General features: G+C 40.7%; 1 protein-coding gene across 1 annotated transcript; it reads right to left on the reverse strand.

Annotated features, from left to right (window-relative positions):
• On the reverse strand, nt 1-26,031 carry trim54 (tripartite motif containing 54). Its single transcript, XM_007904475.2, is given in 10 exon segments — nt 1-801; nt 6,742-6,828; nt 11,892-12,016; nt 14,180-14,202; nt 14,311-14,544; nt 18,549-18,644; nt 19,165-19,336; nt 24,619-24,791; nt 25,687-25,745; nt 25,748-26,031. Coding segments are annotated over 10 exon segments (1,086 nt in total). The 5' UTR covers nt 25,854-26,031; the 3' UTR covers nt 1-790.
• Between the last annotated feature and the right edge of the window lie 639 nt (nt 26,032-26,670).

Below are 26,670 nucleotides of genomic sequence, written 5' to 3' on the forward strand. Positions count from 1 at the left end.
TTTTCCAACAATATTCAATTTTTTTTATTTTAAAAGACACAAATTCATCAGAAAGACCACTTCAGAAAAGCATCATCCATGAATTAATAATGTCTATGACTCATAAATCCATCAAATACCCATTTCTTGTCCTCTCTCAGGCACTTTCTCATTCTGCAATACAATATTAGGAATTTGTGCAATTTCAGTAATAGCAAATTGACGATTTTTGACTCTCAACAAGAATGGAATCAAACTTATCTCATTGTATTAACCTCCTATACTTTGGCTTCACAAAATGCCTTCAATCATCTTATATCTTCAAGATTTAGATTCTACTATCCATTAAATAATAGTTATGGGGAAATAATCTATAGCACACACACAACATGCTCACACATATGAATGCAATTATTTAAATTCTAAACCTTATGTATCAGAATAAACTATGCACAAATCTCACAATACTTATAAAGGGTTGTTCCAAACAATTCATTTCTAATAAAATTTACTTAATCCTACATGAAAACCTCAATACATGATTTCACCAGAGTGCTTATAGTGGTGTTTCAATGAACAATTACTGACACTACTGAAAACATATAAAAGTACAGTATTTGGTCTAATTGAAAAACAACCTCACTATTATTAACTTACTTCACACCAATGTGATCAATGAACAAAAACAAAAGAAAAACTTGAATAATACGTTTGCAATCTTGTATAAATGTCCTGTAAGTCACTGGTGAATCTTATTCGATAACCAGTCTGTGGGCTGTTTCATAGTTCTGTCCTCTTTGTTAATGTAACTTCAGTACTGACCTGTAGGGAAAAGATAAAAATATGACATATCTATTGCAATATGTATTGGTATCTACATACTCAGCTAAAACATGGCATTCTTTCTCCAAATGAAGGATGCAAAAACATTTTCTGTCAACCTCACTATGGAGCATGCTTTTAGTCCAAATAAATCTGCAACAAATCTTTGATTCAAAACAACTGGAAAAAGGGTCTGCATTACCCTGAACAATGAAAACAATGCAAAACTACAATTGCATGTATAACTAGTCTCGAGGGAGGTTTGAGTGAGTAAAATGGAAATGAGCAACTAATTAAATGTTAGGTTCATTGATGGACTATTAAAAAATATTATTTGAGCCTCAGGTATGATTACCTCTCCTCTAGTTTGTATTTATCATAAGTTATTTTAAATAGGGCTGCACCATGGATAAGGACAAGAAAACAAATAACCTAATTTGAGTTGCAAATAACCTAATATGAGACATATGAAGGCCTAATTTTTCTAGATACTAATCAATGTTAGCTTGGCCGAATCAGTAGCACTCGTGCTTCTATTTCAGCCTCTGCCTTAGAATCAGTCTAGGGCCATAACCTAGTCTAGAATCCTCCGCTTCATCATTGGCAGAGCTACACCCACTATGCCCGAACCTCTGGAACTCCCTTCTTCAATCCTTCTATCTTGCCCCTCTCTACCTATCTTCAAATCGCATCAGATTTTCCTCTTTGACCGTATCTCCTCTCTCCTCAATTTGAGGATCACACTCTACTATACAAGATGTCATCCCATGTGAAGGCACTATATGAAAGCAAGATGTTGTCGTTGTACGCTGACTCTCCAATGCAGTGCTGGGGAAGTGCTGTATTATTGGAGATCATGTCCTTTGGATCAGCTATTAAACCAAGATCATGTCAAATGCAAGATTTATTTATTAAATAATGGATCAAATAGCCTCCAACTTTGGTCAAACATTTCTATAGTTCTACATGCTGTAGTTCTAAGGAAGGTGCTGAACAATGAGTAATATGGGAAGCTTTGTTACAAATCAAAGGTTCCAACTTTAGAGAACCACTTTTTGTAAATGTTATCAGAATTGAATCTCAAAGGGGCATTTTCTGTTTATTGAATCTTGAGAGAAGCACACACTATCCTGGTAAGCAGAGTCTCTTTAGGGCTGAACTGTCTCCAAACTGAGGTGCCAGGCAATGAAATAACAGAATAACAGGCTCCTCTAGGGCAGAGTGACCATAACATGATGAAATTTAACATTAAGTTAGAGAGTGATTAGTTGAATCCGAAGCCAACTTTGTAGGTATGAGAGAAGATTTGGCTATAATGGACTGGGAAATTAGATTAAAAAATGACAGTAGACCAGCATTGGCAAACGTTTAAAGATATAATACATAATTCCCAGCTATCACATATTCCCTTGAAAAATAAAAATACCACGGGAAAAATGGCTCAACCTTGGCTAACTAGAGAAGTTAGGGAAAGTATAACATTAAAAGAAGAGGCATATAATAATGCCAAAAAGAACAGTAAACCTGAGGATTGGGATGGCTTTAGAGATCAGCAAAGGAAAACCAAGAAATTGATTAAGAGTGAGAAACTGGAAGATGAGAGTAAACTAGCTAGGAACATAAAGACAGATTGTAAGAGTTTTTACAAGTACATAAAGAGGAAGAGACTATCAAAAGTGAATGTGGGTCCATTGCAGGCAGAGATAGGAGACATTATGATGGGGAACAAGGAAATGGCAGTGCCATTAAACAATTTTTTGCTTCTGTCTTCACGTTAGAGGACACTGAAAACTTACCGAAAATAGAGGGGAACCTGGAGCTAATGTTAGTGAGGAACTTAAAGAAATGAACATCTGTAAAGCAATAGTACTAGAGAGATTGATAGGATTAGAAACCGATAAATACCCTGATGGCCTGCATCCTAATGCTTTAAACAAGATGGCTGCAGAGATAGTGGAAGCTTTATTTTTGATCTTTCAAAATTCCCTGGATACTGGAATGGTTCCCAGTGTTTGGAAGGTGACAAATGTAGCGTCGATATTTAAGAAGAGTGGGAGACAAAAAATGGGGAACTATAGACCAGTTAGTCTGACATCAGTGGTAGGGAAAATTCTAGAGTCCTTAATTAGGGACGTTGTTATGGGGTACTTAGAAAATCATGACATGATTAGGCAGAGTCAACGTGGCTTTACGAAAGGGAAATCATGTTTAACAAATCTTAGAGTTTTTTGAGGACGTAACTAGCGGGTTAGATAGGGGGGAACCAGTAGATGTGGTGTATTTGGATTTCCAGAAGGCATTCGACAAGGTGCCACATAAAAGGCTGTTGCATAAGATTGGAGCCCATGGAATTAAAGGTAATATAATAGCATGGATTGGAGAGTGGCTAACAGGAAGAAAACAGAGAGTAGGGATAAATGGGTCCTTCTCAGATTGGCAGGATGTGACTAGTGGAGTGCCACAAGGATCAGTGCTTGGGCCTCAATTATTTACAGTCTATATCAATGATTTAGATGAGGAAATAGAACTTAACATATCTAAATTCGTGGACGATATGAAGATAGGTGGAAAAGTAAGCTGTGAGGATGACACACGAAGAATGCAAAGGGAAATAGACAGGCTTGGTGAGTGGGCAAGAAGGTGGCAGATGGAGTATAACGTGGGGAAGTGTGAAGTTATTCACCGAGGTAGTAAAAATAGAAAAGTGGATTATTTTCTGGAGGGGGAGAGACTAGCTAGTGTTAGTATTCAGAGGGATTTGGGTGTCTTTGTACACCGGTCACAAAAAGTTAGTATGCAGGTACAGCAAGCAACTAGGAAGGTTAATGCCATGTTGGAGTTCGTTGCAAAAGGGTTAGAATACAAGAGTCGAGAAGTCTTGCTGCAGTCGTATAAGGCCTTGGTGAGACCGAACCTAGAATACTGTGTGCAGTTTTGGTCTCCTTATTTGAGAAAGGACATACTCGCCTAAGAGGAGGTGCAGCGTAGATTCACTAGGTTGGTTCCTGGGATGAGGGTTTGGCCTATGAGGATAGGTTGAGTAAATTAGGTCTATGTTCTTTAAAATATAGAAGAATTAGAGGTGATCTTATAGAAACCTATAAGAATCTTAAGGGTGTTGACAGGGTAGATGCCGTGAAACTGTTTCCCCTGGTTGGAGAATCAAAAACTAGGAGTCATAGTGTCAAGATTAAGGGTCAGCCTTTTTGAACTGAGTTGAGGAAACATTTCTTCACTCAGAGGGTAGTGAATTTGTGGAATTCTCTACCCCAGAAGGCTGTGGATGCTCAGTCATTGAACATATTCAAGACTGAGATCGATAGATTTCTAAAAGATAGAGGGATTAAGGGATATGGGGATAGGGCGGCTAAATGGAATTAGGTTAGAAGATCAGCCATGATCTTAATAAATGGTGGGGCAGGCTCGAGGGGCTAAATGGCCTACTGCTGCTCCTACGTCTTATGGTTTTATAGAATCAAATCCACGCTCTGTGGAGGTCTCAGTAATCCGGCTCCTGAGCTGGTCGGCATCAGTCCAAGGTACTGTTGATGATACTGTTGATATCCTCTCCAGTTGGCTCAGGAATTGAAGGGGACAGGGATTGTTCCCAATCAGTTCTTGTTAACCCTAAAAGTCAAAACCCTAATAAGTAGGGTGGTTCTAGTTCAGGGGTCTCCAGCCGGTCGACGCTAGGTGGCATGATCAAGAAAAAAGAGGAAGAAGCGATAGAACTAGGTAGTTATTGAGTCCAATTGAAAACAAAGCAGAAAGTATCTCACACATCTCAAAATAAAAATATAAACTTTAATGTTTAAACTGCGGTAAATATCACTGCTTCCGAGATGCCACCTAGTGGTGATTGTCGAGTTGGAAACTCCTGCTCTGGTTGGAGAAGCAATAGGAAAGGAGTCTGCACTCCACACCAAATGAAAAACATTCATATATAGAACTCATATATTGTTTGGTTTGGAGGCTCATAATCATGGTGATGGGTTTCCATGTGTGTCCGACACGCAGCTTAACAAACATGACTACAGAAATTAAAAATTTGAACAAGAAAGTAAAATCCTACCTTTGAGTCCTTTACCGTCATTCGATTAAAATAATGTCATTTGCAGGTACAAGATTCCTTTTTAATTAATTGCAACATATTAATCTTTTATCATAGATTGCAAATCTATTCTCAGGCTGACAGATCCCTGGGTTCTGATAATACAGAACAAACTGAGGAAGAGGGCACAAAATAGTTGTGATGGTGGCTAAGACTCAGTTGACAGCTAAGTTGACTGTAAATTGTAAATTTATAATAATTTGGTCACTCAATTGTACAACGGTAAATTGCACATAACAGAGTGGCCGAAGAGGGAAAGCATCATTAACTAAAGTACATTTACAGTGATTCAAAGCAACCGTCAAAACTCATTAAATATATTCTGGATACAAGGAGATGCAAGAATTATTTAACAAGAACAAAGAGAAATACATGACTGTTCAAGTACAGTAGCTTTGATATTCTGCAGTCCAAAGCTCTTCATTCCATTCGTGACAAAATTTTCCTTCATGAAGAACCACAGAAATTTGTAGTACAAAAGGAAGCCATGAAGCCCAAAGTGTCTGTTCTGGCTCTTTCGAAGAGTTTTATGGTTAGGCATTCTCATGCTTTGTTCCCATAGCCTTTTATATTTCTCCTTTTCGGATATTTGTTTGATATTTATCTAACTACTACTTAAAAGCTAGTATGAATTCTGTCTCAAACATTTTTCTTGGTAGGGCATTCCATGTCATAACAACCTTCTGTGTGTAAAAACATCCTCCTAACCTCTCCCTTTGCTCCTTCAGTAATAACTTTAAATCTATGCCCTCTATTTACTGACTCACCAAACAGTGGCAATAATCTCTTCCTGTTTACTTTAGCAAAACCCCCGTTACTTTAAAAACAATCTCTATCAAGCTTCCTCTCAACTTTTTCTGTTGCAGAAAAAAACACAGAATGACACAGTAGGAGGCTATTCAACCCATTATTTTATGTGTGACAGTGTTGTAGATTTGGCTAACGCTTACCATAACGTAATCCGGACATGCGAATAGCTTACACATTTGGAATCATCAGAATTTAAATCTTTAGCATTCCCAAATCGGGAGTCCCACAAAGTCATCATTGAAGCATTCATGATATTCTGTCAGACTTTTGACACTGGCAAAAAAAAAGTTTTCACTCCACATACATTTGTTTTGAACAAATGTATGTGGAATGAAACAAAGGATCACAAAGATTTACAAAGAATGTACAGCACTGAAACAATCCATTCGGCCCAACCAGTCCATGCTGGTCTTTATAGGCCACATGAGCCAAGGCTATTTTGTTTTCTATCGCCCCCACTCCCTCTCTGTGTCACATAATGTTTCTTCCCCCACCGCCTCCACCCATTAGTTTAAATCCTCTTCTGAAGAACTAGTTATTTTCCCAGTGTGAAGATTGGTGCCAGCTTTGTTCAGGTGTACCCTAAGTATAAGGGAATTGACAAGGAAGAGAAAGGCATGTTAATAGTATAATCTGTCAGTTTACAAGGAATTGCTACTTACACCCTGAAGGGCTTAGAAACATTTCACACTCACTGGGTTAAAATTCATCAGGTATCAGTTACTCTGTTTTTGATACTGGCCAAAAACAAAAAAACATACACAGCCAACCTACTAGTAAGCCTATATGGCAATCTCATCTATTCTTTGTAGCACACTCCACATCAATGCAACCAAAGAAGTTGAAAACTTGGCGTATACCTCATTTAATCCAACTGAAGAAAGATTCACTTTCCCCGGAGGGAGTGCTGCCTTGTGCACCCACTGGGTTGGGATTTGATGACGGGACATGAGATGAAGATGGTGGTGATGATGGTGATGAAGATGAAGACCCAGCAGCTTGTAGTTTTGGTTGCTCACCATCAGTCGGTTCTCCTTCCTCTTCACCCACTCCACCTTCCTCGATCTCTTCCTCCTCGATTTCTTCCTCGTCTTCACCCTGGTAATCTTTACAGAAAAAGCAGGGGAAAAGACATCAGTGATCCAGAATCTGAACCTTACCAGACCATAAGTTAATTTCTTGCTAAAACTTCTCAGTCAGCAACTTTATAACATTGGTTCAGAGTGAATATTAGTCAGTACATTGACCGGCCTACTAAGGGAAGGGATATACAGTGATAGAGGGATGTTCCTATTATTATAAGAGCACAACATGAAGGTCAGTCACTTTATCACAAAGTGGAGAATAAGATCCACAGAGATTCCAGGATTTCCTAGAGATAACAGCAAAACCTGATATCTGGGTTGACTTCATCCATTTTGATAACTGGTCCTCTGAACACGCCTCTTTTTGTTCCTCACAACCTTCAAATACATTACTTAGTCTGAGGTGCACTTAAAGCACAAATTCCTATCTAATCTATTCCTATTCCAACATTGTTACCACCTAATGCTGTGGTCATCTCCGCTTCTCAATTATTTGAGTGCTCCAAGACACTACCCACGTGAAAGGCACTATATTGTATATAAATGAAAAGTTGTTGGATAAATACCTTTACTGAGGCAACCAAACCACTTAAACTACTGGCTTAAAGAGCTGTAACACAGACGTTCAGATATCAATGGCACCTTCTACCCAGCACATGTAATGAGGATAGTGAAAGCTGTCTACTTACATCTATCAGCATGGCCATTTTAGACCAGCTGAGTGCAAATGCATAATGTTTAAAGATTACACTCTGTTATGGTGCAGGACATTGCTATCCTTTTACTTCTGGGAACTGCATTCAAATTCATTAGACATTCATTTCCTTATCTAATGTTATGGAAACTATATGAAACCTATTAAGACAAAGGAGAAAATGTGGTAGAGGACAGAGGATGTCCTTTATTCCCCTATTTTGTTGCAATCCCCCTTTTGTTTTGCATCATTCACACCTTTTGAACCCATCATCTCCTGTCCTCTACCCCATTTTCTCCTTTATCTTCCTTGCCCTGCCTCCCCCCTCTCTGTTAGCCCTTAAAAGCCTCTTTTTCCCAACAGGCCCCAGTTCTGACGAAGGGTCTTGGACCTGAAACCACTCCATAGTTACTGCCTGACCTGCTGAGTGTTCCCAGGGACTTCTGTTTTTTTCACATTTCCAGCATCTGCAGTATTTTGCGTTTTGTTGAAACCTATTAAGCTCTCCTGGTTGTGTTTCTTTACTGTGTGTTTTGTAGACACACACGACAGCCAATTTGCACACAGCAATATCCCATAAACAGCTATGGAGTGAATGGCCATTTTCTTGAATAGATTGTTGGTCAGTACACTCCCTTCTCTTTTTGAATAGTGCCAGGGGACCTTTAATGTCCCCCTGAACAGGCAGACAAGGCCTTGTTTAATGTTTCATCCGAGGGATGGAATCTCCAACAATGCAGCACAACCCCAGCTCTGCAAAGGAGTGGCAACTTAGAATATATGAGTTCTACGTCCCAACATGGGACTTGAATCATTTTGAACAATTTTCTGATTCAAAGTCAAGAGCGCTACCAACTGAATCAGGCTGACCTAGGGGGAATTTCTCCCCAATTATGGGGCTAGAGTAGAAAACTTTTAACTCTAGATCTGGCCTAGGTATACCATACATCGAGAATGATGCAAAAGTTGTCTAAAATGGAATATTTGTCAGCTTTGATACCTCTTAAAAGAGCTTGCAGAAAACTAAATTCAAGGTTTAAAATGTTAAATGGATTAAACGAAGACCCAGGTCGAATTTCTTCCCAACAGTGCCACAATTTTTACCCAATGATCTAACAAAAATCAACATCTATCTGGTTCCAATGCTTTTCTGGCCTCTGAACCTGCAATGGGTTGAAATAAACATTCAAAGCATGGTTCCTATTCTAACTCTTCCTCAGATTTCCCACCCTCATAGAATCCACAATTTGGTATCACCTAAATCTTGAAAAGAGACACCTCAGAGGGGACCATATGCAATAATTTAGAAGGGATTGAGGTAGGAGATCCAAAACAATACTCTTGGATGCACTGAGACATTAGAACAAGAGGACACAGGTTCAGAGTTGCAATGGGCAATTTCAGAATAGACACCAAAAATTATTGATGATGTTGGGTAGATATACTCAAGGGATGAGATTAAATGAGTTGAAGGACTTTCTTCATCAGAACCTCTTTTGTAATCTTGATTCATTGTATTTCTCTGATACTCCTTTCACCTCTAATGGCCTGCTGGTCTATGCCCTTGGCCCTTCACTTAGACTCTCAATAAATAAAGGCAGCTCAGATAAATTTACTGAAAATATGTTTTTCAGTTCAAAACTTTAGCTTGTGCTCAGTCCTCTCACAATTAGATACAGCAAGTTGCATTGCACAAAGCATTGCTCTAGAGTTAAATCTAAATTGGTTACACATTGGGATAGTAGATGTAAGTTTCTCTGTCTTTTTTAAGTTTTGCATTCATAAAACACAATATATGACTAGCCTTGGATTTGATATAACAACGTATCATGTCATCAAGATGTCTCAAAGCGTTTCATAGGATGTACTGTATGTACGTAACAGTACTAATACTATTATTATTATGTTCTAGATGAACGAGGCAGCCAATTTGCACACAGCAATGTCCCACAAACAACCATGAAGTGAATAATCAATTTTAGTAAGGAGCTTGTTGGCCAGGACACCAGGAGAAACTCTCTTCTCTTTTTGAATAGTGGAAGTCTTATTTCTGTTATAGTTTGTGAATAAAAATAAACAGGGGCCAGATCCAATTCAGAAAGACATCTTGTCAATATTTGAAGGTAATTGTTCGTTATTATTTGAAAAAGGACCCATTCAATATAAGTTCCAGAACTTAGTTCTTCATCATCATAACAGGCGAGTGTTAAACATAGGAACAACAACTTGCATTTATATAGTGCCTTTCACACAGGTTGTGTCTCAAAGCACTTAACAGTGGTGGAGCTTAACCCTGAGCCAAAAGAGAGGGGAGGTGACCAACGTTTATGTGAAGATGGGCAGGGAGGGGTCAAAGCAGAGGGATTGAGGCAGAGCGTTCCAGAGTCTTGGAATGTTAAATTAGGAAATAGATCTTGTTTGCTTCATTCATGTTGCCAGGTAACGGTTTGTTGTTCCCAGTTAATTTATTGGTTGGATTAACACTCAGAGATGACACATCAGTGTTAAAATGAATTCATTAATCAGAATGGATGGATGAACAGCCTTCTTGCAGATATCTTGACCTTGCAGAATTTCTACATTTCTACTTACTATCACCTTTAGCATTCTATTGGATATCGAACTTTATCATCTATGTTCTTGCCACTGTATGAAACTGCCGGCTTTGTACTGCATGAAAGAACATACAGAAGCCAACTCACTATCTCACACAGCAATTCTCCACAACATTGGGATCAACTAAAGAAACGGATTCAGAAAATGGTAAGAAAGCTGATTGTGTTTACACATTCCTGGGTTTAGTTTCCCCATTTTAAAACTTATTTTTGAACTTCGCAACTTCAAAACATGCCACAGCACTGGATTTCCCAAGGGCCTGTCCACAACACTGAGTAAACAAAAGCTGGGTGAATGCAGGCTGACTGGCAGCCAGTGAAGCTGACTATCTCAAGGATCAGTTGCGGGTTCTAATTCTCAAGATGAATATGATATCCTCAGGAGGTAGCAGTGCAGCACATTGCCTTCCAGGTGACTTTTACTGCATTGCTGCAAAGTCAGTGCTGTATTGGAAGGTTTCAGCTTGGCTAAATTGATAACACTCTTGCCTCTGGGTCACAAGCTTGTGGGTTTAAGCCCCATGTTGGGACAATAATGAGTTTACAGTCTTTGCTGCGGAATCAATGCATTGTCAGAGGTGCCATCCTTTGCACAGGACGTAGGTTTAGATGGATGTTTAAGATCACATGATACTAATTCACAAGGAGGTGGGATTTTCTCCAGGTGTCCTGGTCAACAGATCTCCAGATAAAATTGTTCATTCACTTCATGGCTGTTTGTGGAATATTGCAGTGTGCAAATTTGACTTGCCTTGTTTGCCTACAAAAATATAGTCACTATACTTGGCAGCAAATCATCTGGAAAGTGCTTTGAGATGCGGAGTAGCATCCCGGATTGCTTGACAGTGTCGGAGTCTGACCTGAAGCCAGGGGGAGAGGGAGGGGGGAGGTGACCATAAGCACGATCAAAAAGGAACGGGATTTTAAAGTGGAGAGGGAGGGGGCAATCCATTCCCCTTCACTCCCATTTCAACAGCCTATGTCAGAAATTGCGAGCAGAAACCTTTTCACTTCATGGAATCCCACAACAACTGATATATAACAGCCTGACTGAAAATTCATGGCTCTTCAGTCATACTCATGACTGTACTTTTTCTCTTCAACTGTGCCTTCACCTCCCCTCTCAACTCTCTACCCACTCCTCGTCCCTCCCTTCCCTCCCCTCACCCTGACCAGGTCCTCCCTGCTCGGGTCCCAACCGAACTGTCCAGCGCCTTGGGAGGTCCTCCCGACGTGAAAGACATTCTATAAATATAATCTTGTTGTTGTTGTTGTACATTTGCAGATTCACCAAAAAGAAGAATATTCCATTGAGCAAGATAACCAGCTGGAGTGATTGACTGTACCAAGAACACAGTTGTAATCTTATAGGTAACTCAGATGGAAATACAGGAATCGTAATAGGATCATTGACTTTGTACCATATAGGAGTGTGCATGAGTCTGGTTTCCTCACCCACAGGGTCTCTTCCACAAATCTGTATTTCATTTTCCACCTTAAGAAACCATCAAATATATCTAAGTGCTGTAAAACCAAATTGCTTGCTTGAGTGAAATAACTTGAACCATAACAGCAATAATCAAGAAACTATTATTGTAATATCATCATTGCTGTGCGGAATTGGCTGCCGCTTTTTGCCCACAAATATACAGTCAATTCATTTTACAGTATATACTGTGAAGTACTATATCAAATGCAAGTATTATTATCATCATAATATTATCATAATAATTATCAATGTCATAACATAACATTTTTCTTTACACAGAAAATACCTGTCTGAAAATTTATCCTTTGCAACATCTGTTCTGCTTTTCCAAGATTTACCACAAAATGATCCATATTTTCATATCCAGGCTCTGTTCTCTCCATCTGGGCAGATTTTGATGTCTCAATAATTCTAAAAAGGTCAAGATTACAATAAAGTGATATCACAACAGACAGATTGACAATTGGCACCAACTGACTGTCCTGTTTTCTTAAGGAAGATTTTCTTTATATGTTGTGATTTAATTAATCAGAGTGAGGAGATTTCCTTTTTAACTTTAATTTGTACCAGAGTTAGCCATGACTATCATGATGTTCAGAGTTGAAGGATCAGTTAAAATCTACACAAATTCATCCGGTCTTTCCAGCAATACTGAGCAGATGGAGTTTTAGGACAATGTTTAAACAATAATAATCTGTCACTCAGACATAGCAAAGAGCATTTCTCATCTGGTGTACAGATTCCATTGTTTCCACATGGTTTTGGTTCGGGAGTGGGGTGGGGGGGAAAATAGGGTGAAATCTGTGTCATTTCATCATGTGCTCCATATGAAATGCCACCCATTTCACCCCAATAAATAAGAAAAACATTTCAATGCATTCTTTCATGAATAACTTTAGTAATATGAAAGTTTACTGTTGCTTGATGTTAAAATCCCAACAACAATTTGCACTATACAGTCCACAAAAATTTTGCCCACAAAATATATAGTCAATTCACTTTACAGTATATTCTGTGAAGCGCTCTGAGACATCTCAAAGATGCGATAAGGCTCTATACCAAATGCAAGGATTATTATTATACAGTGCCTTTCACCTAGATATAAAATGTCTGAAAACACTTCACAGAGACTGAAGGGAGTCCAACAGGGTACGAGATCGCGGGTAGGAGGAAATTCCAATGGGAAACCTTATTAAGGAAACCAGTAACGAATTCTGCAAATTATTATAATCATCCTTGCATTTGATATAGCACCTTATCACATCTTTGAGACGTCTCAAAGCGCTGTGGACCACTCTATCCTCCTTCACCACCTCTCCTCTCAACCTTCAATGTTCTGTCCTTGAATGGTTTGGATTCTATCTCTCACATCGGCTCCACTTTGTCTCCACAAACAGCTTCTCCTCCAGCCCCCGCACTGTCTCGGGTGGCGTTCCTCAGGGCTCTGTCCTCAGTCCTCTCGTTTTCAACCTGTACATGCTCCCTTTTGGTAACATCATCCTCAGACATGGCATCAACTTCCACAATGTACGAGGATGACACCCAACTCTATCTCTCTGCCTCCACCCTCGACTCCAGGACAACTGACGCCCTGACAGAATGTCTGTCTGACATCAAGTCCTGAATGAGAGCCAACTTTCTATAGTTGAACGTCAGCAAGATCAAGGCTCTCCGGATTGGCTCCAGTCAGCGTCTCTGCACCTCAGGCACTAGCAGCGTCAGCATCCATGGATGCACACAACTCCTCCTCACCAAGCCAGTCAGGCATCTAGGTGTCTTATTCGACCATCAACTGTACTTTCTCCCCCACATCCGTGCCATGACCCATTCTGTCTTCCCTCAACTCCGCAACATTGCGCAGCTCCTCCATTGCCTCACCCCTCAGGCCGCCGAAACCCTCATACATGCCTTCATTACAACCAGGCTTAACTATGGCAACGGCCTTCCCTACTCTTCTATCCACAAACTGCAGATCATCCAGACCTCTGCAGCTCGTGTCCTCTCCTGCACCAGGCTCCGTGACCCCATCATGCCCACCATCGCCTGGCTCGATTGGCTCCCCATCCCTCAGAGGATCAAGTTCAAAATCCTCGTCCTCACTTTCAAGCCCCTCCATGGCCTTGCCCCCTCCTATCTGCTAACTCATCATCAACCTGTCTGCTCCCTCCACTCAGCAGGCTCTGGCCTGCTCCATGTCCCCCGCCCAACCAGCCCCGCCTTCCGCGGTCGGGCCTTCAGCCTCTCTAACCCCACCATCTGGGACTCCATCTCACATTCCCTTCACCTCACTCCCTCCCTTGCCTCCTTCAAAGCACATCTCAAGTCCTCCTCTTCGACTGTGCCTTCAGCAACCCTCCTACCCTGTCTTCAGTCCACCCTCCCTGATCCCAACACTTCCCCCCACCGACTTGGATCCTAATCCCTGACTGTTCAGGGTCTTGGGATGTCCTCCCAACGTGAAAGACGCTTTACAAATGTAATTTTGTATTGTATTGAAAAGTGAATTGACTGTATATTTTTAAATTAGACTCAAAGGATACATATTTAATTGAATGCTGTATAGAACATACTTACTTTTTAATCAGCTGCTTTGTATTCTGTGAACAGAAGAATAGCATGAAATGACCTTCAGTGTAAAGACAACGAGAAAGACGCAAACTATGTAAAGCTTGTACTACAAACTGAGCAGCAAAGGATATGCAGACCTGTAGGAACAATGCCATCTGGGGTTCCTCCATAGACTGCAACGCAGTTTCCACCAGTTTGCTGGCTACCTCTAGGTGATCTCCGTGCTGCCTCATCAGAGATCGGACGTACTGAACTTTTTCCTCCTGCTCACGTGTAATGCACTGAACCATGTCCTTCTTCCTTTCTTCCAGAATAGCATACAGAGCATCAAACTTTTCACAAAGCAGCTCTTTCTGTCTTCTGCTGTTGTCCTGCAAAAAGGACATTCGAATCTGTTTCTCACTAATGGTTCAAATTATGGTATAAGATACAGTGCTGGAGTTAAATCATGGCAAGTGTTTTCTGAACATTGTTTCTCTGGGTCAGGATTTAAAAAAATGCATATATTAGGTTCCTTCCAACAAAAACTGTTTCACAAATGATAAGGTGGTAGGGTTTTGTTTTTGGACAGCCGGGTGTCTGACACATGCGGAAACCTACCGCCATACTCAAACCAAACTGAGAATTTCACATATGTATCCCACCTATACATGAAAATTTCCCTGAATCTGGAGTGGAATGCATACTCGTTCCTCTGAGGGACGTATCCTGCTTACCTAATTCTGGACAGGTTGGGAAGAGCCAAGGCTTAGTGACCCCAAATTGTACAACAGGTCATTGCTAGAGTTTTATTCTCCATTTCATCTGCTCTATTTTAACTCTGTTAGTTTTCTTCCAAATCTAGTTTTGTTTTATAACAGTGGACCGTTTAGACATATCAGTGTTTTATAAGTACAAGAGGGCTATGAGAATTGGAATTCTATGACTCTGATGTGAAAGCTCCAAGGAAAGAGCCACTCATTCTAGGTGATCTCCGTGCTGCTTCATCAGAGATCCCAGCCATCTGGTAATGTGATATCACAGCCAAGAATGAGAATTCATGCAGAGAGTTCCTGAACAGTTGAGAAAGGTATATTTGCATAGTATGAGAAGAAGTAATATCGGAATGAAAGTCTCTATCTCTTCCCCAGGCCACCTCATCCATTTCATCAAGGCCAGACTTGACTAAGCTAATGTTATGCTCGTTGGAATTCATTCAAGATCCACCTCTTTGACTGCACTTACAGTCATCTATCCCCTCCCCATCCCCTGTGTCTTCCACCCCCAGCTCGGGTACCCAACCAGCCGTGTGAAGTGCTTCAAGATATCTAACCATGTAAAAGGAGTTGTAGTGTATTGTAGGTCATTCTGGGCTGCTCAATCGCACCACCTACTGACCTGTTACAGAACCACATTACCAGGTGTCTGGGAAAAATATTCTACTGCATTGGCACTGTATTATACGGTTTTTGCTTATGTTTTACCTGTTGTGTTAAACACACGCATATAAACTAAATTAAGCAGATAAGTGACGCAGTTAAATATAACAAGCCACACAACGTGTGTGCTGGTAATAGAGCTACATGTATAAAACCAGATGAAGTAGTTAAATATAAACAGCTACAAATTAACTTATGAATATAACTCAATCACTGCTTTACATTGATGACAAAGGTTGAAGTAAGGGAACTGAAAAACAACCCGTTCAGGAAACTGCATCTCAGTTCAGGACACAACTAGAATTAAATCAATTTTGCAAGCAGTACTCGAACAAGTAAATATTTTGTAAAATAATACTGTATCTGTTAAAATGTACCAATGCAACTGTGTAAACCTCATGATTCAAAGTATTTATTTAATTGAAATGAAGCTCTATTTAAAAGAAATAGACTTCTTAAAGATTTTAAGAGATTACTATATATATATATACATACCTTTAATCTATTTATCAAAGATTACACATCCCTTGTTTATTACCGCACCTGTGGCATCTTTATAGCAGGAGCAGCTGATACTGACACTATGTCAATAGGCACGAGCTGCAAAAAACAGCTACAATTCCCATTTAATTAGTACCTTTCGTGTCAGGAGGAACTCTCAAAGGTGTTCAGTTTCGAAAATTTGTGGATCAAAATTGCCCCTTCCACATTCGCAAATGTAGCAATGCAGCCATATAAACCAAATGATTCAAAATATTTCTTTAACTATTTTAAAAAAGATAGACATATCTAAAAGATTTTAAGAGACACAGGACATTTTAAGAGGCATTTTAAAAGACTTGCCCTACATCAGGTCCCTAACTGGCTTTGCTCAATCTCTGTCACATTGCCTGCCTCTGACTGTACCTTGCACCCAATGCAACCAAAATCCTTGTCCATGCTTTTCGTCACTTCCCACCTCGACTATTACAATGCCCTCCTCGCCGGTCTCACCAGCTCCACTATTCACAAAATCCAACTAATTCAAAACTCTGTGGCCCATATACTCACCTACTCTAAATTCCAGACGTCTATCACACCAGTCATCGCCAGGCTCTACTGGCTCCCTGTCACAGAATGGATCGACTTCAAGATCCTCACTCATCTGCAAATCCCTTCACACCTTGGCACCTCCTTACCTTTCTGGGCTGCTTACTCCCCACTCCACCACCCGTGGCCTCCAACCCCCTGCTTGTGCCTAGTCCCCTCTACTCTACCATCAGTGGCCGTGCTTTCAGCCACGACGCTCTGAAATTTTGGACTCCCAAACTCCTCAATCCCTCCACCTTGACTGCTCCTTCCCCTGTTTCAGATCACACCTGAAGACCTTTCTCTTCGATCATGCAGACTGTCACCTCCCCCCCTCCCCCCAGCTTGGCATCAGGTTCTGCCACTGTTAAGCATTTTGCCCTGCATTAATGGCACTATATAAAAACAAGTTGTTGTTGTTGACACAAGCAATACTTAGTTATGGAATTAATTACCATTGCATTTAATCATTGACTAAAATAACTGTACTTTACTTGAGCCAGCTACAGTCATGTGCCACTCCATAACATGTAAACGTCAACGTCTCCAACCAGCTCTAGAATATATCACATCACAACCCAACCTCACCACTACGATAACAAAAACAACTTTCGTTCTTATAGCAACCTTCACGTGGGGTAATGTCTCACAGTGTTTAACAGTGGCAGCCGGGGAGAAGCGGGAGGTGACTGTAAGCACGATTGAAGAGGAAGGTCGGGAGGACATGGCAACGTTGGAAGTTGCTAAACATAGCTTTGTGACTTGCAATTAAAAGCAGATGTCCCATAGCATAGTTAGAGCATTGCCTCAGAAGCAAGAGGACCCGGGTTCAAGTCCCGGGCAGGGCGAAACCGTAGGCAAGTTTTCTTGCCTTGGTTTACCTAGCAGTACGTAGGAACCCTGTTGTTCGTCAATTGGGGATTGCTTTCCAGGGGTAATAATCCCTCCCCCCAAAACATATGGTCACTCAATCCACGACTGTTTGTGGGACACTGCTGTACACAATTGGCTGCCGCGTTTCACCCACAAAATACACAGTCAGTTCACTTTACAGTGTATTCTATGAAGCATTTTCAGACTTCTCAACTACGTGATAAGGCAAGGATTATTATTATTATTGCATAATTGATAATCTTTTGAAGCTTCTTTGACCAAAAATATTTCTTTCTGTTACAGATTTTCTTTAAATTTTAATCCTCAAACCATAATCTTCGGCAGCACAGAATCAAGTGCTGAGACATAACAAAGTATCTCTGACTCCACGAGCTGCAGAGTTTGGGAATTCAATATTTTGAGGGCTGCAGATTTCTTTTTTTTTAAAGATTGCATTTTCTGTTTTTAGACTACACTGAAAATGTAAATGAAAAACCTTTTTTTGTATAGAAACTGAATACTATATGCCCTTTAAAAGGAATGAAACTGCATCCATATAATGCTGAGAAATTCAAGCTGCCCTAACTGGTACTGATCTCTCTGTTAATGCTACTTCATCTCCTCTGCTCAATGCACCCAAAATCAATGGATGAGCTTTGGTAAGATGATTGAAAGCGCAGTTGGCTTTAAAAGTAGGAAAGTAGGGGACCCCAGAAAAGCACTTTGCAACATCCCCCAAAAGTGAAAGATGCTATTTAAATGTAAATTGGATTGTACTGTATTCATTTCATGCAAATTTAAGGTGATTCTTTATCTTAAATGTTCTCCATCCTAAATATCTGAGGCATGACACTTAATAAAGGCAAAGATAAAGAGAGCAGTTCTCTTTTATACAGTGAAATTGTGTAAACCGAGGCATTGTGAACATAGAAGGTGTATTCACTTCACACAAATTATAAGATTCAACTGATAAATTCAAAGAAGGCTCAGTTCAGGAGACCGAGGTATGTGCTTACCTCAATAGTTTTGCAGATCTCTTCCAGTTGAGAAACTATGGCTTGGATTCTGTCATTTCCTGCCACAATCATCGCAATGCCATCACTGAGCTCAGTCTGCAAACAATAGTATCAGATTTATCAGGCCTACGTCCAAGCTATTATAGGCAATCAAGTTACCAGAGCTCCGAAGTTTTCACGGTTTTAACCTTTAGACCATTTTCATAAAAAAAGTAAATTTTTTTCAGAGGAATTTGGGAAATATTCTTAATTTGGAAGCTGTTTTTCCACAGTCCAGACAGTGCAGACTCCGTATTATATATTAATGTTGACACAAGGGACATTTGTTGAACTTGGAACACAGAATAACCAAAATCTTCTAAAACGCAATTATTAAATCAGCAGCACAATACATCTGCGTGAGTTGCTTGTAATTCACTTTAATTATTTCACAATCTTTTCTCACTAAATTTGCTTACAAATATAATCACTAAACTTCACAGTAAAATCCTGTGAAGCTCTTTGAGATATCTCAACAATGTAATAAGATGCTATATCAAATGCAAGGATTATTATAAATTATATTCAAATATTAAGCCATAAAACATATTAAGAAAACCAAATTATTTCCACGTACCTTTTGACGTTTGTAGACGCTTTGAAGAGGTGCCACTTCGCAGTCTTTGTGAGCGCCAAACACTTTGCACATAGAGCAGGTGGGCAGCTCACAGGTTAGACAGTAAATATTAACCTTCTCATCCTCATGCTCTTCACACATTAACTGCTGGTCTGACTTGGTGTGCAGGGGCCTGAAAGAAAAGAATTATATTTAAACAAATGAAATCCAATTTTTTGGGTCAGCCGGGTGTCTGACACATTCAGAAACCCATCACCGTGTTTAAGAGTTTCCAAACCAAACTGAGAGTACCATGCATCCCATCCACACATGGAAATTCCAGAAATAGATTGTCGCAATGAAATGCTCACTCTCTCCCTGGAGAGACGCATCCTGTTTACCTAATTGCGGAAAGTATTAGGTGCAAGGTTGGCAAGAGCCAAGGCTTGGGACGTCAGAGTGTGCGTTGGAGTACTGCTGGAGTCTAACCAGCTAAAACTGAAGAGCTTGCCATTGATATTTCTGTCTGGCAAGATTTCCCACTGCTTGTCCAGCTAGGACCACCCTACCAACCTACCCGCTAGGGCTTTGGCTTGCAGAGCTAACGGGAGCTGAGTGGGAAGAGTCCATGCCCCCAATGACTGGTCTGCCCTTCTAAATCCTGCCAGTGAGCCAGGCTGACTGGGTTGTCATTAGCAGCATCCTGGAGTACTGTGGGTCTGCCAGTTCAGCTCCGAGGAGACCCTGTTTAACTCCCCCCACCCCCAAGAAGGATAGTCATTAGTTTGTCATTTGACATTCAATATATGCGGGTTTAATAATAACAATAATAATAATTTCTGCATTTGATATAGCGCTTTTCACGTCTTCTAGACGTCTCAAAGCACTTCACAGAATAGACTGTAAAGTGAATTGACTATATTTGTGGGCAAAACGTGGCAGCCAATTGCGCACAGCAGTGTCCCACAAACAGTCGTGGATTGAAATGACCAATTTATTATTGTTTTTTTCTTGAGAGATTATTATCAGGCGTGTGGAGTAAGGAAACTTGCCCAAGGTTTGACCCTGCCGGAAATTGAATCCAGGTCTCTCACTTGCAAAGCCAGTGCTCTAACCACTGAGCTACAGGACTCCACACTTTGTGTTTGAGCCCTCACTAGATGGATGGCACATACCAGGAACTCCCTGCGAGCCTCCTGGAGGGCAACACAGGTCAACATAAAATGCATGAGACCATTGCCACCATCTTCCTATTCACAGCTCAGACACACATCCCTTCCCACTGAGCGATAGTTTTACTAGTTGGCGGTGTAGAGGTTGAGCAACAACTGTAATCTGGTTGATGTAGTAATATTGAGGAGCACTACCATCAGAGATTTCAGCAGTCAAGTAACTGAACATAAGTCTAGTAATTTTCTTGAAATTTTAAGTGCACAATAACTCACACACTGAATGCTAACTTTCTACAGCTCAATGTCAACAAGACTGATGCATTCCTCCTTGGTTCCTGTTACAGCCTTCTCACCTAAAGTGCTGTCAGTATCATCCTGCATGGATGCTGGTGTGAAATCTCAGTGTCTTGTCCAACTCTCATCTGTCCTTCACACCTTACACCCAGGCCCTTACTAGCTCAGGGTTCCCTCCACAATCTTTTCCCCATCCTGCCACCACCTCTACTCTCAAACTATTGAAACCCTGATCCATGCCTTTCTCATGTCGAGGTTCAATTACACTAATGCCCTGCTCACTGTATATCCCAGATCCACTCTACACAAGCTGCAGACTATCCAGAACTCTACAGTTCATATCCCCTCCAGCCCATCATCATCATCATCCTCACTTGACTCCCCATCCCCCAAGGGTTCGAGTTCGAAATTCCCATCATTTCATTCAAATCCTGCCAGACTCAGCCTGTGACCTCCTGCAACCCCAGCCCTTCGCTCAGCAAACATCAAACTTGCTTTAAAACTCATTGCTTTAACAATGCTTTCAGCCACCTTTCCCTTTCTCTCCTCAGTGCTCCCAACCCCAGCTCACACTCCTGGTTATTTGTATGAAGTTCTTTGAGAGATCCTTCTGACATGAAAGGTGCTATTTAATGTAAATTGTTATCCTCTTGATCTGTCATCTCAGTGCATCCAAAAGTATTGTTCTGAGTTTACTTTTTTCAATCACACTTAAAATCTTATAAACCTCTATTAGGTTCATCTGATTAAAGAGGTTTAGTGTGTCTAATTGTTTCTTATGGCTCATTCTTCTAACACTGGGGATCCCATGGCCCCATTCAAAAAGAGAAAGGAGTTTCTCCTGGTGTCCTGGCTATCAATCCTCCAGATTGGTCAGTAACCTTATGACTATAGTTGGAATTTTGGTGGGAGAAATGGCTGTTGTTTTTCCCTATAGAAAGAGTCACTACACTTGACAGTAATTATGTGTTAAGTGATTTGGTGATTTCATTTTTGGTGTGTAACCTTGAAGATTGAGTCTAACAGCAATTTGACGTGAAGCCCTTATGCTGTGACAGCAGTCCAATCCACTGAAATAAACAGAAGGTGTTATGTATAGGACGCCTGCAATTATGGATTTACTTTACAGTACATTTATTGCCTTTTATCAGATTGCTTGATACAGCAAAGTTCCAGTGGATATTCCATATTAGGTGTAAGAGGCTAAAAGATGGTTTCAATGGTTTTGTCAATTCAATTGAACTATTCAAACAAAGTCTCAAATGTTATGAGTCGCTCTGTTCCCCTTCGAGATTGATACTCAGCTTCTAAATGCAGGCTGCACAGTTATGTAATATCTTAATCTGGAATTACAACACTGAAACACATGTAATCAGAAGGAAAACAAGCAAGACAATTAGCCCTTTAGACACTGCCAACAAAACAATTCATCCGTGTCCAATTGTCAGCTAAAAAAAGGTTCATGGGTTTATTCTGGTCATGTCAACAATATGATCAGGTCAGGCTACAATTTCCTGAGGCTTAAGTGCCTGAACATAAAAAAAGCCAATTTTCAGTAAGTTATCTAACAATGTTGGTTCCAGTTCTACAAAGGGCAATGGGATCCCAGGGGATCGTGGGTGTAATGGGGGCAATATATAGAATCATAGAATCACAGAAATTTACAGCATAGAAGGAGGCCATTCAGTCCACTGAGCCTGTGCCAGCTCTTTGAAAGCTACCAACTAGTCCCACTCCCCCGCTCTTATCTCAGAGCCTTGCAATTTTTTTCCTTTTTAAGTACCTATCTAAATCCCTTTTGAAATCTATTATTGAATATGTTTCCACCACCTTTTCAGGCAATGCATTCCAGACCGTAATAACTCTCTAGGTAAAAAAAAAACAATTCTCGTCTTCCCTCTGGTTCTTTTGTCAATTATCGTAAATCTGTCCTTGGGTTACCGACTCAACCGCCTGGAGGAAACAGTTTCTCCTTATCTACTTTACAGTATATTCTGTGAAGTACTTTGAGATGTCTTAATGACATGATAAGGCGCTATATCAAATCCAAGGATTATTATTATTATTTTTCAATAGGATTCCTTAATAACATCTTTTGTTGGAATTCCTTTCGCCCTGCAGGAACTCCGCTCTGGAAATGGTTAGGGTTGGTATGTAGTTCTGTGTTAGTGTAAATCACTTCAGGTTACTGGATGGAATCGCTACTGCGTGACTCAGATTCCTTATGAAGGAATCATGTTAAGAAATACCTCAATTTGGAGCTCTGTTTCAATAATATTAAAACTGTCAGGATGAAAAGAAAGGAAATGGGGAAGGTGAGAGGACATGAAAGCAAATAGTGTTACCTTTCCCCTCCCCATTCCCTTGGTTCAATTGTATTGCATTGTAAGTAAGGCAGGGGTGTCCACTTTACACTGAATGTTAAATATAGCAATCATTTTGTTAAGTCTCTCTACTGAAATTCCAGATGGTTATTTTTAGAGATCAGCATATGGTAGACCCCAAGGAGAGCAGACATTTTTAAGACTTAATGCTGTTTAAAATATGAAATAATAATAATCTTTGCATTCGATACAATGGCTTTCACGTTGGACAAATGGAGGGAATGTGTATTTTGCAGAGGAGATTGCGACAGACAAGATGAACACAACAGTGTCCCACAAACAGCCATGAATCAAATGACCATTTTTTTTATTTGGTGGATTGTTGGCCAAGACATCAAGAGAAACTCCCTTCTCTTTTCGAATAATGCCACGTCCACATGAACGGGTCAACAGGTTAATGTCGGCACCTCCAACAATGTAGGACACACCCCAACACTGCATTGGAGTGTCAGCCTAGACTAGAGAGTTCAAAATCCTGACACCTCACCATGCGGGGAAGGGAAGGGCCTGTGAAAGGGTTAGTTTTTCCCCCACCCCCTTAAAATATTCATGGGGGAAAGGAGCGTTGATAAGCAAAATTGCTCACATTTTAGAGCATCTCATCACTTTGAAATGTTTCAAAGCGTTTTGTAATTACTATCAAGTGTGGTGACTGGTTTATGCCACCATTTATGCCAACAATTGATCTGGAGGGTTTGAACCAGAACAAGCAGCTGCGAGATGATCGGAATCTCACATGTGCTGTCACAAAGACAACAACAACAACAACAACAAATTACATTTGTGTAATATCTTTCCCAAGGCGCTGGACAGTCAGGGATTTGGACCTGATTTGGACCCAAGCAGGGTTTGGGATTAAGGTGGAGTGTAGGTGTAGATGAGTACGGTCGAAGAGGAGGATCTTGAGGCAGGCCTTGAAGTAGGCTAGGGAGGGAGTGAAGCAAAGGGAATATGGGATGAAGTTCCAAATGGTGAGGGCAGAAAGACTGAAGGCCCAACCTCCGATGGTGGAATGGGATGGGCGGGGGACATGGAGCAGGCCACAGCCTGCTGAGTGGAGAAGTCGATATGGAGTTAGCAGGTCACAGAGGTAGGGGGCAAGGCCATGGAGAGGTTTGAAGGCGAGGACAAGGATTCTGAACTCTACCTTCTGGGGGATGGGGAGCCAGTGGAGCCGGGCAGGAGTGGGGGTGATAGGGTCACGGTGCCTGGTGTGGTTCACAACCCTTTCCCGGTCAATACACAGGATGGGCTGCAGCAATTTGTATCAGCTCATTTAGATGGAGAAGTGGGCCATCTCCCCTTCAGAGCAGAATGGTGCCTCTTCCCTTATCTCATCTCTCCTCGTGTTCCCTGAGTGAAGACAGGTGTAAGAAGTCACCTCAGTTCCAGCAACTCATTTTACTATTAAATCTTTCTAACCCGAAAGAGTGTGGTGTGATAATCAAATCGCCAATCAAATAGAGAAGTGTGAATTCCATGGAGGATAAAAAAAAGAAAAAAAATAGAAGAAAAAAGATGATCAAGGCAATAAAACAACATGTTTTGCTGTTGTGAGCTCCCATTCAGTAATCACATGAACTTGCTTCCCCTCAGCTGTCTCTATAAATAAATGGTGGCGTAACCTGGATGATTCCTGTTTGTAGATGTCGATGATATTTTCCACCAGGAGGTTTCTCTGAAGGCCATAAACTCCATGGCGATCCAGGACGACTTCATGTCGGCAGGAAGGACAACGAAAGCGACCACCTGAAGGCACAGTGGTGGAGCCTCTGGTCTGCCAGAATGGGTTGGAAGCCTAGAAATGATAAATGTGGGAGACAGAAAGTGAGGGAGGGAAAAGGAGGGGGAGAGAGAGAGACGGAGGGAAGAGTGGCGGGGAGGGGGCTGTGAATTTTATTTTACAAACTTTATTTTACAATAATTATTAATTTCCTCCTACAAACTTCCTCTTTTGAAATAATAATTGTCCTTGCATTTGATATAGCGCCTTATCACATCGGTGAGACGTTTCAAAGTGCTTCACAGAATTTACTGTGGAGTACATTTTGCGGGCGAAATATATCCTGATAAGTAGCCCTTTACACTCTTCCTCTTTTAGTTACCTTTCCCCCTGCTCACAAATTTCATCACCAGACTTGCTCTTTGATTTAGATGACAAATGTGTTTTTAAAGATTGCCTTTTCAGTCCTTCTTCTATTGTCTGTTTTTGAGGATCCATTAAATGTGATCCTCTTCCTTTAATGTCCCTCATCTTTCCTCTACCTTTGCTCCTCATCTCTCATCCACCGTTCCTCCCCTCGAAATAAACAATCCTTTTAGCTACTGAAAACTTGGGGGGGAAACTAAACAAAGTAAAAACGTTTTCTGTGAAGAGTCCTTTACGTGTACATAAAGAGTTCATGATTTTTTTCCACATAGAATGACATTGAAACTACAGCACAGGAACAGGCCATTTATCTCAAATTGTCTTTGGGGTATTTATACTCAAGCCTTTACCCATCCTAATCCCCCCTTCCCCAGCTTCCCTCCCCCCATACTCCTCTATTCCCTTCTCTCTCATGTATTCAAATTATAGCTTTTGTATTCAGTTTGATTCAAATCATTAACAATGAAGGCCTGAACACAGAACCCAGACACCCTAATGTCACGTCTCAGCACTGTTAAAGCTGAGTAAGAACTGAGAGACCTACCTGAAAAATGTCATTCGCACATTTTCTGCAGAGGTTATGCTGACAGGGTAAGATTACAACGGTTTTGTGAACATTTCCAGACAAATGGGACAAATGAGCTGTTTCTCCAAACTGTCCATTGTTTGAGCGTCTCCAAGCAACGGTTTGAAACCTACGGCCAGGTTCATCCCCAAAAGCAAGAGGGTCACTCAATCAGCTATGTAATAATTCAACTTTTTCTCCCTTCTTTCTGTTGAGAACTCTTGTTTTGCTATCGTTCTGCTCCCAGCTGAAACTGCAAGTATGGGTGAACAGTTAATTTTAGTGCGTCTCTGAGGGGTGATCACATTTCTTTTCTTTTAAGCAGCACGTCACATGGGTTAGCAGTTGTGGGCCTTGCATTCCACACTCCATATTTATCTCATGAAATGTGAGACAGTGATGTGGAAAAGCCATTTGTTGGGCAGCTCTTCTCCCTTGTCAAGTGACATTTAGTCATGTCCTGAGACACACAGATCGCATTCAGATTGGGTGGTAAATTGCTTAAAATATCGTGCTTCGCGATAGCTTTCTTTAATGAGAGTGACTGTTAGTTCAAAAAAAATGAAATTAAAGTCATGAAATGACTGGTGCCTATCTAACACATCATGAACGACTTTAAATAAACATGAATAGCTTTCCTGTCGTCACGCAGCTTACTGGCTTCTGCATTGCAATACTTTTGCTCTAAATTCTTAAGTGACTGCTCACAAACTTACATGACAAATATTGCTCTGTGTATATATAAAACAAGATTCATCAGAGACTGAAAATTCACCCACAAAATACAGTCAATCCACTTTACAGTATATCCTGTGAAGCGCTCTGAGGCGTCTCAATGAAGTGATATCAAATGCAAGGATTATTATTATGACAAAAGGCTCAAATCACCCAATGAGGAATTATCTATCTACAGTTCTTATACAGAAAATATTATAAAAACCTTGAGAATTGTTTTCTTCTTCT

This window comes from Callorhinchus milii, unplaced genomic scaffold, assembly GCF_018977255.1.
Source record: "Callorhinchus milii isolate IMCB2004 unplaced genomic scaffold, IMCB_Cmil_1.0 Scaffold3, whole genome shotgun sequence".
Lineage (NCBI taxonomy): Eukaryota > Metazoa > Chordata > Chondrichthyes > Chimaeriformes > Callorhinchidae > Callorhinchus > Callorhinchus milii.